Raw genomic sequence first — 15,384 nt, 5'->3', positions numbered from 1 at the left:
GCCACCGCGTCACCGCCGCGCGCGCCTCTGCCGGCACCGCCCGCGCGTGCGCCGCGCCGCCCCCCTCCCTGCCCAGCGACACGGAAACGAGCCAATCGCCTGCCCGTACGGAACGGCGCCTTCCCGCCCTCACCGGGGCTAAACCAATCAGAAGTGAGAACGCCCAGGCCTCTCGAGCAGGCAGCCAATAGATTGAGAGGAGCAGCAAGAACGCCCGTCGCGATTGGCGGGCGCGCCGGTGGCCGGGCGTTGTTGCTAAGCAGGAAAAAGATGGCGGCTCTGGACAGGGTCAAGGTGCTGGTGTTGGGCGACTCCGGTGAGTCCGTGCTGTCCCCAGGCCGTGTGTCCTGGGGCCGCTCCCTGGCCATCTGCTCCCCGTTACCCGCTGAGGGGCCGGGAGCGCCCGCGCTCGCTCCGTGCTGCTCCCGGCCTCGCCACCTGTTACCCTGACACCGCCCCCCAGGAGTTGTTCTCTCGCTGTGCGCTTGCAGGTGTCGGGAAATCGTCCCTCGTTCACCTCTTGTGCCACAACCAAGTGCTGGGAAACCCGTCCTGGACTGTGGGCTGCTCCGTGGATGTGCGAGTAGGTGACATGCACGGCCTCTTGGTGGCCTTGAGCCTGACGTGCAAGGGAAGGGCCTTGACTTTTTATTTCAATGACTTACCGCCCCAGAAAGAGGTGTACTTTGATCATGGGTTTTGCTGAGGGCTTAATCTTCTGGTGCAAGTAGCGTCAAACATGAGCCAAGCACTTGTGTAAGCAGGTTTTGACCTTCTAGGGTTTGTCACTGTCAGACAAGACATTTGTCACTTGTAGCTCTGATCACTGCTGCAGTGGCCTCTGGCGTGTTACAGGGTGGCCAGTTCCTTGAGAAACAGGCAAGGAGCAGCCAAATTGTCAGCCAAACACAGTGGGGAAAACCAGTTCACTCATTTAGCTTGTAGGAACACAGTAAAGTTCTGGGTGATGCTCATGTGTTCGAAAAACAAATTAAAATTTAGGGCCTGGCATGCTTCAGTGCTGTTAGACCTGAGTGAGGAAATGGACAGGAGAAATTTATTGTTGAGACTTGGACACCAGGAATGCAGAATTTACAAATCACAAAGACATGTTACAGAAAGCAGAGTTGAAGAAGAAACTAGCAAAGACAATTAGTAAGACTCTCCCTACCTGGGAAAAAGATAATAAAAAAGGCTGAAAAAGTGGGCTAGTTAGCATGAAAAGTAAGAAATCAATAACTAATAGAAGATTGAATACTAATTAATGAAGAGAACTGTGTCACTTGTAAGCCAGTGAGCATTAATTCCTTTGTTTGCCAAAATGTATAAACAGTTGTAAGTTAGAGAGTTTATTTCCTGGTTTTGGTGACAGTTGTGACCGTGGGGTTCCTGCTCCTCCTGCCTGCTTGCTGCAGGACCTGCTCTGGGAGGAATGAGGATGCCCATCCAGCAGCTCTTTGGCCCAGCCTCCAGCCCTCATGGGACATTGATAAATGATTTTTTCCTTCATCACTCTTTGCTGCATTCTCCTTGAAATGCATTGCCTAGGTTAGGAATATATTTCCAAAATGTGAGGGGAGGAACGTGGCAGTCCTGTTTGATTGTGGGCAAAACTACTCAGCAGATCTGGGGGCAGAAGTTGTTGATTAATTCAGTTGAGATGTCAGAGTTTGGGTAGGAAAAAGATGTGGTTAGTTGGAATCCAGGTCTGTCACCTGTGTTAATATTCTTGCAGTGCTGCCATGTGGGTTTTAACAATTGTAAGAAGTCAAGACCTTAATTTTTCGATTTGCTTTAGCAAAACACTGTGTCTGAGCACATCATGAGATGTTGGGTTTGTTAACACTGAGATGCAAAGGATACTCCCTGTTCACTCACCAGGCTCCCTCTCATATGAGATGGTGATCTCCATCTCTGTGATGTCCAGTGGCTGCTGCTTGACTCATTCCCTCTCTCTTCCACTTGAGAGGTTTGGAATAGTGTCAGCATGAGAATTTCCAAATTTCTATCCAAGTACAATAATCCTTCCAGCTGTGCCATGTGGATTAACTCCTGTGACATGGTGCTGTGGTTATGTGTGATGTGAATTTTTCATCAGATCCATGACTACAAAGAAGGGACTCCAGAAGAGAAGACCTATTACATTGAGCTGTGGGATGTTGGAGGTTCTGTGGGCAGTGCCACCAGTGTGAAAAGCACACGAGCAGTGTTCTATAATTTGCTGAATGGTAAGTTTGCTTGGTGTAAATATGGTTTTAATACTGTTTCTGTAAGAAGCTGTCCCTTGCTTCTGGGGCAGAGTTCCAGGCAGCCTGCCTGAGAGCTACATTGTTCTCCTTTCTGATTCTGATTTATACAGGAAAAATGATATTATTTGTAGGCAGAATTTTATGGATTCAGTCCTGAACGGCAGATATTTCAGGCAAACCTGTGCAGATGAGCTCTGTCAGCCTTACCCTTCAACCGTGTACAGCTGGCACAGCAGGGAGCCTTTGAAGGTGCAGTGGTTGCCTTCACCTTTCTGGGTCTGATATACTGCAGAAATATGGTTTATATTTTTTTGAGAGATTTTTTTATTATTTATATTTTCTTGTCTGTTCGGTTGTAAAACTTACAGCAGAAAAATGATTCTTTCAGTTTTTATGAACTTTGATAGTAACATCCTACCCTGGCAAATCTGAACTGTGTCCCATAAGATTGCCATATGCTGATAACCATCTTGCCTCTGCTCATTTAACTTACCAACTTATTTTTAAGAGTGTAATCTTGCAACTTGCTGCTTATGTAGGAAGTAGTATTTTGTGCCTTCTGTTGAAATATTGTCTTAAAGGCCTGGTAGTTCATCTGTGTCTCTAACAAGAGCAAATAAGAGATTATAAACATAACAGTGCAGTATTTCAGTTGTTACTTTTTGTTATCCCAGGGTAGTTCACTAAAAAAAGAGGTGTATCAGACTAAGAACTGCTTCTGAAAAAATCTGGCTCAAGTGTTCTGTTTGATTCTCTTTGCTTATTCCCACTCATTTGAAGACTTCAGTAACATGTTAAGCCACACAATAAACATTTTTGGCCTGTGACTGACTAGTTATTTCTTCCTCTTTTCTCAGGGGGAAAACTGTGTTAGATACCTCTTGCTTATACTGTTAACCAGATTTCTGTGTATGAGAACTGAGTTGAGTTGTGCCCTCAAAGCAAGCCTCTTTGGTGTATGAAAAAAAATTGATTTCTTTTTGATACCAAATGTACAGTGTGCCAAGGAGTGTGGGTCAGACTTGGAAATACCTTAGAACAGCCCATTAGGAAATGAAGTCTTGGACTTGTGCATCTGAATTATAATTGATGACATTAAAATAGCGTTATTTATCTCCACTGTCCAAAAGATACTAATTAGACAGCTTGCATATGAAGAGTGTTGACTTTGGTAGTTAACCTTGGGTCTTGTTTCTTTCATTAGATTAATTTTTCCATTAGAGCTTGTCTCACAAATTGCCTCTGCTTGACCTGATTTAAGAAGAGAAGATGAATGCATTCCTTCTGCCTGACTGCTTGTGCTTTCTGGGCTTGCAGTGGTCTGGAAGCCAGTCAGTGTTTGGTAGTGTCAGCAGCTGAGCAGGCTGCTGGGTTGCTGACCAGGCTGGTAGACTTTGGTTTTGGATTATCCACAGATCTTCCTCTTTGCTGGCTCTCCACCTGGTGTGCGGACTGATAGCTGAGGACAGTGACTGGGCAGTAAGGCTTGGGCTTGCACACCTTGTTGTGGGAGGAGCATTTCTTTGAGTCCTGCCTGCTCTTTTTGGATGTTGACAACCTTTTTCTGCTGGTGCAGCTAACTGTGCAGGTTTTAGGTGAGGCAGATAAGGAAACTGACCAATCAAAGACATAACTGAGGGAGAGTGTGTGAACGTGGAGAGTGTTTCTCACAGGCTGTGCCGCACTGCCTCTGGATCTGTTGCTGTAGGCTAAGTTATGTTTTATCAGGCATTTTCTCTCTATACTGAGGGTGGTCACACAGCAGAGTTGCCTTTTTATAGTGTTACTGAGATAAATGCTTTGAAATAGGGTTACAGCTGTGATATGCTGGGAACTCTCGTGGGAGAGTCTGTGCACAATCATGTGGGGTAGTGGAAAATGTTTGTGGAAATGTGGTTTGTTCATAGCAGTGGGTGGCACCTCTGGAAATTACGGTGAAAGACTAAATTAGTGAGTTTTTTCCACCTGTAGGCTGTGAAGTGTTTTGAGAATGAATCCTAATGCAGATAAGGGATATCATTCCATTTTGTCCTTGAATTGATGATAGTTTGAAGTCTGGAGGAAGTGGGAACATTCCACATATTGCAGAAGGTGTGAATAAATAGAAGAAATTTGCTAGCAGGAGTTGGTAATTGAGTTAGGAACTGTGGTTATCAGAAGTGGGTGTCTGTTAATAGCACAGCTAGGAAGCTTGACTCTGTCTCAGAATTTACATTTTGAAGGCTCATGGTAATGAAAAATACTAGAAACTTAACTACAGTAAGTCTTAATAATTCATGCTTTTACCAGCCATTTAGTGGACTATGAAATTTTGTCAGTGTCTGTTTCCCCTTTGGATACCTCCCCAAATATATAGCATTAATTCTTAAAAATGCAGGAAAGCAGTAGTTCTCTCTGAACTCCTTTAAAACAAAGAAAAAGCCTTCAGACTTTATAGAAGATGGGATAAAAAATAATTATGTTTACCAGAGAAAGGCTAAATTTTCTGCTGCAGTAATATAGAATCTCAGTATCATGAGAAGTAGACAGAATCAGTGAATGCCTGCAAGCCTTTTGCAGATTAAAGCCTGAGATGGTTGTTTGTTTCCTGCTTTCATGTGATTTTTCTCTTAGCTCTTAGCCAATTCTTGATAAGCAGCTTTAAAAAACCTGTTGCATTCTGATATTTTTCAGCCTTACTTATTCACTGTAACTGAACTGCTTATACATCCCTTCATTCTCAGATATCTGGGAACCTGTGGGTGTCATTTTGGTAAGATAAGGAGGAAAATATGTATCTTTAAATGGCATCTTACGGTCTTGTCTTTCACTCCAGGGATAATTTTAGTGCATGACTTGACCAACAAGAAATCTTCCCAGAATTTGTATCGCTGGTCTTTGGAAGCACTCAACAGAGATGTTGCTCCAACAGGAGTTCTTGTGACAAATGGGTGAGTGAAAAACAAACATGCAGAGCTCAGACAGGGTAATTCCAAGCAGTTGTAGAAGTTTTTGTCCCTCTCTAAGGGTACTTGGTCTCCGCAGGAAAGTGCATTGGTTAGACTTGGAAGAAAGAAAGAAAGAAAGAAATGGGGAAAATAAAAGAAAGTTGTCTGTTGATTGTTCTTGTTCTTTTATACTGCCAGACAATATCAGGCAATTCTGACAACAGATTCCCAAACTTGGTGGCAGAGACCTTGCTTTAAGGGAAAAGATGTTTATGCATCCTTTATTTGTCTCAGGCCTCTGTGAGAGTGGGTCCAGTCCCAGTTACAAGATTTCTCTGTCTGCACCGAGAGATGCCATTGTACAGGAAATGTCATGGAATCATGTGTCTGGGCAAAGAGGCATTCCCTCCATGCACCAACACTGAGGAAGTTCACTTCATACATTTTTGGTTTGGGTGATGGGGGAGTGATTTTTAGGAGCATGGCTAAAAGAGCTTAGAAAACTCTGCTTAAACAGCATGTTCATAATTAGCTCTCCAACACCTTTTAAAGGATTTCTCCTTGCACCTTTTTCCTCCTGTCATCCATTAGTCAAGGAGGTTTTAAAATCATTGCTAAACCTCACACGTGACCAGGAAGGCAATAATGAGGAGTAGCTTTTTTGAGGGAAAAATATCAATTGTTTATCTGTCTGTTCTGGTACACAGAACAGTTCTGTAGAAATGTAGGAAATGGGGAAGAGGATTTGCATTGTATAAACTGCAAAATTCTCCAGTGTCTCCACAGACAGGTTCTTCACAATTGTTTTAATTTTCAGAAGTTTAACTCCTGTCAAGGACAGATGTTCAGCCATCAGCAATTCTTGCTCAAGTTGTTGCTGTTGGTACCTGCTAGAAAGCTTGGTTTAGGTAAAAAAATTACAGACAAGTGATTATCCTAGCTAAGGAGAGTGATTGAAGCTTGGGTTCCTATGTAGTGACTTTGGTGCACAAGCCCTTCCTTAATTTAAAGGTATTGCACATTTTAACTTAGATAAATGGGCTGTTAATAATTAAATTACTGGTTTTTGAGATGCACAGGGGAGGTGATGTTGTGCTTGTGCCCACTTACATGGCCATTGCCTCATTCAGGATTGTCTTTGTTTCCCTCATCAGTGACTATGACCGTGAACAGTTTGGTGATAACCAGATCCCACTGCTGGTAATAGGAACTAAACTGGATCAGATCCCAGAAACTAAGAGGAATGAAGTTTTGACCAGAACAGCATTCTTGGCTGAGGATTTCAATGCTGAAGAGATAAATTTGGTTAGTATCCTTGTCATCACTGTTGTTTTTCTTTTATATGGGAGGGAGTCAAATTTTTAGAAAGTAAAGAGGTAACAAAAATTTGGCTTTTGGTGATTTTTCCAGTAGTGCCAGTCATTTACATTTCTGTTGGCTCTGCCCCTTGCTTGATGATACAGATATCTTTGTTTTACTATAGGGAGATGTAAGGGGTATTAGATAAGGCCACTTAAGCTTAGAATTGTTGACTGGGAGTTAAATTTTATTTTTCTTGTTCATAGCTCTGACATAGACTGTCTTTGAATGAAACATGAAGATGACTTTATATAGATCTATGGGTATAAAAATATACATCTGCTATATGAATGCTTGTATATACACTCCAATCTCAGGTGTAGCCTGTACAAATGCCTGCCTGACTGCATAGCTGGTGGTGGAAGGAATATGTGGAGCATATGGGGGGTTGCTTGGAATTCTGCAGTTGGGCTTTTCTCTGAAGTGACTGTGGAGCAGAAATCAGCAGATCCATTGTTTTCCCTTGCTGATGGTGTGTGTCAGGGAAAGGGTATGTTCCATTTCCTTGTGTTTGGCTTCCTTGCTCTGATTTCCTTGTGCTTGATTTGTTGTTGTTTTTTGGGTGTTCTAGGACTGCACCAATCCTCGTTATCTGGCTGCAGGTTCATCCAATGCTGTCAAACTAAGCAGGTTTTTTGATAAGGTCAGTCAATGAAATGGTGTTTTATTGTCCTGTGCATCAGATGTTGGGATTTGAGCATGAACAACAGTTTAAGCTGTTCTTTCACATTCCACTCTCTGAGTTGGTTCAAGCCAGATGTGGGAGGGCCAAAGATTGATCTGCTTTTGGAACCCTACAGGAGATAGCTGATCTGCATAGAGCAGTGAAAAAGAACTTACAAAAGACACTCTGCTTATGCTTTTGAAGTTGTCTGGCAGGTCAGAGGGGTTGCAGCATTCTGAGATAGTAATGTGGGGAGATACAAGACTGGTTAGCTCTGTTGATCCTAGTTAAAGCAACCTTTAGGAATTAAGAAATTAATTAAGAATATTATTCTCCCTTCCTGAAAAAGAGACCATTAAGGTCCACTGTGCAAGTGAGAGAAGGAATGCTCTGTTTTAAGCATCCTCTGGGCAAAATAGCATAATGGGGCTACTGTGCAGTAGTAGGAACCAGTATCCCTGCAGAGGGAATGGGAGTAGCTGAGTCTGAAGCAGGAGGCACACAAACCATCACCTCCATTACCCAGGAGGGCTGTGGCAAAGTTGAGGATGATTAGACAGCTTAGACAGCTTGTCTAAGAACGGCTGTGGGTGGCAACTGCTGTGTGTGCTAGAGCACTGCACTAAAGGAGTAGGCCTGGAGCAGAGATGTGGGGTCAGACCTTGTCCCAGTTAGCCCTGAGTTTCAGTGCTCATGTGTGAAGTGTTGGTTGCAATCTGAGGTTATGCATGTGCTGTGCAAGCTGAGATCATTCTCTGTTGTTCCCAGGTCATAGAGAAGAGATACGTCTTGAGAGATGGCACTCAGGTTTGTCACTTTTCCTCCTCTTTTGTTGCATTTCTCCCCGTGTAATGTGAACTGCTGACATAGTCCTCTTTAAAACACAAGCTTCCTGCAACCTAAATGGCAATCTGTGCTGGTAATTTAATTCTTGTATCTGTGGGAGCACAGCTGTTAAGGCTAGACAGAAGAATGGCTGACTTTGTCAGCTGAAGTATTTGTCTGTAAAGTGATTGGCAGTGAAATAATTAAGTATGCTAACATAGTAGAAGTTGGAAGAGTAAGGTAAAATGGGCAAATATGATTTCTTTCAGCTCTGTCAGCTTCAGGCTGCTTGGTTGCAGATTAAGGCTATCCTGAAGGTCTGTGAAAGGGTTTTTCTGTACAGCTGGAATGAGATTTTAGGTTTAATACAGGTAGTTTCCAGAGACTCAGTGGAGCCATAAAGAAAGTGGCAGTATGATATCAGCTTGTAATTCATTCCTAAAGGACTGAATTCACTGTTTTCAGCCAGAAGGGGAAGTACTAGCAAAATGACTTCTAGTTTGGGCAGGCCACTACAGCTTTTGTGCCTCCCATCTCCCCACGTGCAGTCTGCCATGCAGGGAGTAGTGAATTTGCATTTACCGTTGCAAATTACCATGAAAAGCATCTCTGGAGTACAGTCACACCTGTACATTGTTAGAGGTAGCTGTGCTGAAAGCCCGTGGGGTGTGGGGGGAAATCGTCACAGGTTACAAAATACTTCCTTTCTTTGAGCACTTTTGTAGTGCCTTTTGAAAATAAATTTGCTTTTGCCTCTTTTAGTTCTGCATGATGCCTTTTTTATTCCCCTCTCCTCCCCACATTCTAGTGAAAGGAAGTTTCTCTTTCATGGGAATAATATCTTAATGCAGAAACCTGCTTGTGTGCTGGTTGTCTTTGATGCATGATGTAAGATTTTTATTTTTATCATTTGATCCTATTTAGTGGCTAGCCAGGGATTAACTATAGATTCCTTTTGGCTGTGTGCCAAAGATTTCAGCCTGCTGATGACTGTCTACTTCCCTGACAGGAGCTCAAAAGCTCAAAACAAATCTTAAACAGCAAACAGTCATGTTTAAAGACGCAAAAGCCAAACTGGAAATGGAGACCTTAGTACAACCTCTTAATGTTATCATTTGAAGTTATCTACTTAATGTGACTCTTACCAATGTGTTTTTGGGTTTTCTACAATAGGTTACTACAATTATTCGTGGTTTGAGGTATTTCTGTTATAAACTTCTTCAGGATGAAAAGAATGATAAATTTCAAATTGTTCATAGCTATGACTTTAATCAGATATGTGATAAATAAATAATTGTTCCTCTTAATTAGTGACTTTGATGTAAAAAATGCTAAAGCAGATAACTTTTTACCTATGGTGTTCAGGTACTTTTTAGTTATAATGATTGTATTTTTCCTCTTTAAATTCCCAAATCAGTTTTCATGAGGTGAACCTTTGTACAAAATCTGCCTGATTTTATCCTTAGAGATGATTGCTTTTTAGAGATGAAGAAACCAGTACCTAAGTGAATACCTTGCATATGTGAGTTTTGGGCCTGAAAACCCCAAGTAAATTTAATCTGTGGAGTTTTTAGTGGACTTTTATTTTGGGGAAGCTCTTCAGCTCTCTGCTTACCAGTGAAGTGTGTAACCTGAGCAGTCTGCTGTAAATTGTAGATTATGTTTTTGTCCCTACCATCCATATATGCCCTTGTTCTTCTGGCATGATTTGTAGGGCTTGGTTGACTCCCTCCATTTTAATAGACTGTATTTCCTATGATTGTGTGGAATTGGTTTGGGAGAGTGTGTCTACAGGGTCTGCTGTTTCTACTTGTTTGTAGTGAGTAAGGTAAAAGTTACTGTGGCCTGTAATCAAATAGTTTTATGATGCCAATAAGGCAGATATGCAGTATTAGAAAGCAGCACATCACTTTCTTTTGGGGATTCACAGGTGCATTGGATTGAAAATCTGTCTGAAATGCTGTTAAGGCCAGAGAAGCTTCTGATGGTTTCAAGTAGATTTTCTTTGTAAACATCCATTGTCAGTGTGTAAGCAGTGTCTGCAGATGGGCTGCAGAAGCAGGAGTGCTCATCCTTTGTATTGTTGCAGCCATTTCTATCCCAGTGATTTTCTTTAAGCTTTCAGCCATTGATAAAACTGTACTTTCAGCTACCACTGAAGTGCTGCTGCCCGGGTTTGAAGGCATAAAGCCTCAACAGCTCTTTGATAGGACTTGGTTTATATTGTTTTATAGTTTTAGAAATGAATGGAGGAGAAATTCTTGTATGCACTTGAATCTGCTTTGAAATCTGTCTTTGAAATCTGTCATTAACTGTGTTAGGATTGAGGCTTTCAATTTCCCTTGCCAAAAAGTCTTAAGGAGCCCCACAGAACAGATGAGCCATGGTGGAGCTGTGCAGTGTTTAATTAGAGCTGCTCCTCGAGCAGTCAGCTGAAGCTCTGTGGCCCTGATTCTGGAGATGGCAGAGGTGGAAGATGCTGCAGTTGGCTTGGTAACAGTGTGGGCTAGAGGGAGCTCCTGCTGATTCTGACATGACAACTTGTCTTCCCTGCCTCTAGATTCCTGGCTTCTCTGAAAGGAAGAGGTTTGGAGGAGGAACACTGAAGAGCCTTCATTATGACTGAGCACTGAAGAAGTGGAAGACAACTTCTCCGAGTTCCTAAAGACATTCCCGTTCCCACTGGATGCTCAAAGACAGTAATGCTTCTGTCAAGCAGAGTAAAATGATATTTACAGCTGGCTAGCCTGCTGAAGCTTCTGTTGTTGGAAAAGACTTGGAAAGGTTTTGGAAAACCTTTTGGAAAGGTTTTCCAAAAACCTAATCGGGAGCCTAGAGTATTGCTTAGGATTGCAGACCATCTGGATCTAAGGGAACATCTGGGGAAAGTGTGCAATAAGTTGAATGCCTCTCACTGCTGTGGGAAACTTCGTCATACACAGCACATATATGTGACATCCTTGTCTCCATTTGGAAAACTTTTGGACAGTCTTTGCAATGATTTGCATTCATTTACCTCTAAAGGAAAGATGATGTTGAGTGGGTCTCTCATGTACAGTAAAGTGACCAAAAGAAGTGAGCAAAACATAATGATGGGTAAGGAGTGGTCTGGAAAATAATGGAATGCCTTCATTAAATGAATGAAGTGTTGTTTCACCTAGAGCACACTGTTCATCCCTATCCAAAAGGGATAAAAGCAATAGGCAAGATATGAAAAAATATTTGAAGCCTTAAAAAGAAAATCATTAGTAGAAAACAACTGGTGTTAGTTCTGCTGCTTAAATTAAAATTGTTTACTTTGGAGAGGGCAGAGTAAATCAGGTTCTCCTGTTTATCTTTTCATAATGATTGTGTCTTGTTTTTTATATTAAATTAAAAGGCAATTCATTGAAAACTGATGGAAAAAGTATGTTTTTATACAGTGCTTATTTGGAACAAATGTGACATTGTCCTACTGAGCCTGAGGACTTAGTGGATTCAGAAAACATGGAATGTAAGGACATCCTCTGAATTAGAATGGATAGAAATTTAGAAGGGATATAAAGCTGTGTAAAACCTGAGCATGATTGGGAGGAGAGTTCTGTGATGTAGATGTTTCCTTTACATAGTTAGCACTAAGGATAAAGGAGACTTGAGCTGGTCTGATCTCCTGTACAGGGTCTTGCTTTCCTAAATAGCCCAAGCTCTGCATGGTTTCTCACCTTGCTAGAACTCCATGGAGTGGTAAAAGCCTGATTTATGGCAGTTCCTTCTTTTCACACCTTCCTCACAGTCGCCTCTAATGGTTAAGCCTCTGGCAAAGGCCAGCTAAGAGCTGGAGTTAGATATAAATAGAGATTAATAATAAATGGGGATAGAAGAAAGTAAAATGCTGGTTTGAAATTGACAGGGAGCAGAGTTCTGCAGTCTCTGGATTACCTCTGCCTGCAGCTCTTCTGGCAGCTGCTTGGAAATAAATGGAAACCTGCGTACTGCTGCTAATCAGGCACAAAAGTGACAGCTGGGGGCACCAGTCAAACTTATTAAAAAGATGGATGCTTTGCTTTTCCTTAGGCCATTTCCAGAAAGGTCTGGGACCAGTTGTAAACATGAGTGCAGTAAGTTTTTAGGTGCTTGTGTGAAATAGGTTGTTGCTTTACAGTTAGTTTACAACCAGAAGAAACAAAATACCAAAATATTCATGATAAAGAGCACATGTGTGAGCTGTGCAGCTCGTGACAGCACTGGTGTCTGTCGTCTGATCCTTTGATAATGAAAGCTGGAATTGTTTCGTCAAGGTCAGGTGCAGTCTTAGGGCAACCAGATCTGAGCTCCCTCAGGTTGCTAAGGAGCTGCAGAGCAGATCCAGCAAGCTGTGGTGCTATTCCCTCCTTCACCTTTAGTGGCCAAACCCCTTGCTGCAGCTCACCTGTCTGTGTGTTTTAAAGTAGGCCTCTAATCCACAATAAGTATCTTGTTTGTTTAGATCTCAGCAGGTCACCACAATTAGGTATATTTTTTCCTTCTTAGGACAAGGTGACGTGTAATGGAGTTGTGCATGTGGATGATGTTACATTTATTTCTGCAGGGAGTTCCAGCTTCTTGTCAGAACCAGGAGTATGTGAGCAACTGGAGTTAGTTATGTTGCTTTTCCACCTTACCTGTTTTAGCTGTCCAAAAATGGTTCACTTGAAAGCTTAGGGATGTGACACCAGACAAATTTTCTATGTCATACTTGTTTTATGTGTTTTACCTTCCTTTTCTCTGCGCACACACACCTCTTCCATGCCCTCTGACCCTTCTGTCTGTCTTGCCTCTGTCTGCCTATACCTCATTCCCTGTTCCCACAAATACTATGCCTCTTTCTCTCCCATTTGCCCATTTGTCTGACCCCTCTGTATCACAAGAAGTCACAAAGACTCTTCTTTGTGTTTCCTGCTCAGCTCTCTGGTCTCCTTTTTTCCCATTTTCCTCTCTGCTTATCTGTGCCGTGCATTGTCTCTCTTGCTGTACCACTGAAATTCTGTTTTTCTGTTTTCCTTCATCTCTGGTCCTGTCTGTCCCTGGTTTGTATTGCATGCACACACATTTCACATCAAAACATTGTTACCCGGTCCCTTTAGATTCAAGCTACTCAATGTCTCTGCGTTATTTCCCAGGCAGAAATGTGTGCCCAGGTGCTGTGTTCCAGAGGTGTCAGTGAAGGTGGCTGGTGCAGGTACACGTGAGATGTGTTGGACCTCCCATGCAGGTGAAATGTAGAGCAAATAAACCATGAGCTTTCCCTGTTCCCAGGGGCTTGGCTTTCTGGTTGATCTATGACCACTTTGATGACTGGGGGGGATCATCAGAATGAATATGAGTATGTCCTTAATGTGGAAAATTTATTAAGGATGCCACTCGTTTTTTAAGCATGTGAAACCTACCCAGTAATGGGATTTTGGGTGCAACCTTAATACCAATTTTCATTATTGATTATATTTGCAGAGGCAGCTGCAATATGCTCCGTTTGTCACGAATGAGGGATGAACTGCTATGTTGCAGCCTGCAATCTGTATCAGTCAGCTGTGGTGAAGTCAGGGTCTGGGTTCTCATTTCTCAGTGGATAACAAGGTGGCAGTTTTCACTGATTGAAAACCTGCTTCTGCTTTTCAGCAAAGGGAGCTTAATCCTTCTATTTCTTTTGTTAGTCAGTTCCTCTTGTTAGAAGTCATGTTTCTGTCTCACTACCCTTACAAGGATGCTGGTTACTTTGATTCCTTTGTAGGGTTGAGCAAGTGTGTGGCTTAGTGCACTAGTTTGCTTCGACAGAAAGCCATTATCATTATTGATGAACCTGTCACTGGCTGGCAAGTTACCAGGAAGTGTGCAGAGGTAAAGCTTTCCTTAGGGTGTGCTTTGCTGCAGCACTCTGTGTTAAGGTCCTCAGACACACGGGGATTGTAGGAAAAAAAAATCACATAGTTTTTGGGTGGAAGAGGGGAAGAAAAATAAAAGCAGTTCCAATCTTTAATTTCAAGTAGCAATGGCAAACTCTCCCATCTAGTGAGGACCTGTGACATGTAGCCAAAAGTATTAATTCTTACTATTTATTATCCACTTGTGCTACTGTTTTTATTCTGACATCTGATCAGTAAGTGCGGAAAATATATTTCTTTATGATACATGAGGACACAAAGGAGAAATTAGGAAACATCTCTGTCACTAACAGTGGCCATGTGAACAGCATAAGGGTTTTCCAGTTGTGCAGGCAAAGCTGCAATGAACAGCAATACTCAGGCCCTGACTCTAAATGGATCTTGAAATGAGATGCAGCTCCCTAACAGTGAAAATGATGATGCCTGAAACAGTTACTGGGAAAAAAAGGCGGATTTGTCAATGTTTAGAGTTTTTCAGAGTAGCATTAGTTGCTCTGGGAAAGGCATGCTTTAAACACAGCTTTGAGGACAAGTCCTCAGCATGCATGTAAGGAAAGTGGTTTTGATGTTCAGAGCTCTCTGTGGCAGCAGAGAGACTGTGAAATCTAACTTTGGCAGTTCAGCTGTTTAGCCAACACTGCAAATAACATTAAATACAGAAATGTGTCTTCTTTTTCCTACTTTGGCATTGTATTGCTGAGGTACAGCTTCTTGTGCCCCTTGGCCTTACCTGTGCACAGAAATGCTGGTTCCATACCTACTGAAATTGCACAGGAAGGTTTATTCTCAGCATACCATCATGGACTTCTCTCAAAAAGATGCTGAGCACAAGACAAGCTCATAAATAAAAACATATGCTCTTTCTTGACTAGATCAAAATGAAGTCTGGACTGCATGAGCAAAACAACTTAAAATTCAATCATATTTTTGAATAAGAGGAGCATGAAGGGAAATGTGGGTGATTAACCCATGCACATCTATGTTCCCTTTGACCTGAAAGTTAATGTTTGCCAGTGGAAATGCACTGCTGGCTTTGGGTTAAAAATTGTTTAAAGGACAAGGATGCCCAGTAGCTGTGAAGGCTACAACCATGGTCAGAGCTTCTATCTTTCTGTCTGATACCATCTGCTTTTCCTGAGGCTTGTTCTGCTGTGGCTTACATGGGTTTGATGGACTGTCCTACCCTTGCTGAATAAAAGGTCAGATCACAAATTCAGTGGCTGTCCAAAATTAGCACCAGAGTGGGGAAGGACAGAACAAAGCAATGTGACTAAATTTTCTGCTGATTTCTAAGAGTGGTGGTTCTAGCTTGCAGGCAGAAACATCACAGCAACGTGAGCAGGTGGCTTCTCCAGCTTCTGTTCATGCAGCATCTGCTTTTTGGCAGCAAGGACTGTGTGCTTTCTGCTGCAGACAACTTTTATGATCTTTCCTGCACAAATAAATGATAATAATTAACCTGT

General features: G+C 42.3%; 1 protein-coding gene across 1 annotated transcript; it reads left to right on the top strand.

Moving 5' to 3' along the window:
- Positions 1-245: 245 nt before the first annotated feature.
- Positions 246-11,430, top strand: RABL3 (RAB, member of RAS oncogene family like 3). Its single transcript, XM_005420576.2, has 8 exons — positions 246-316; positions 492-583; positions 2,099-2,228; positions 5,065-5,179; positions 6,331-6,481; positions 7,107-7,178; positions 7,968-8,006; positions 10,585-11,430. Exons 1-8 carry the CDS (start codon positions 271-273, stop codon positions 10,648-10,650), a joined length of 711 nt encoding a protein of 236 aa, XP_005420633.1. The 5' UTR covers positions 246-270; the 3' UTR covers positions 10,651-11,430.
- The last annotated feature ends 3,954 nt before the right edge of the window (positions 11,431-15,384 follow it).

This window comes from Geospiza fortis, unplaced genomic scaffold (genome assembly GCF_000277835.1).
Source record: "Geospiza fortis unplaced genomic scaffold, GeoFor_1.0 scaffold1, whole genome shotgun sequence".
Taxonomy (NCBI): domain Eukaryota; kingdom Metazoa; phylum Chordata; class Aves; order Passeriformes; family Thraupidae; genus Geospiza; species Geospiza fortis.
The sequence above is the reverse complement of the archived record's forward strand: the minus strand, read 5'-3'. Positions and strand labels throughout refer to the sequence as shown.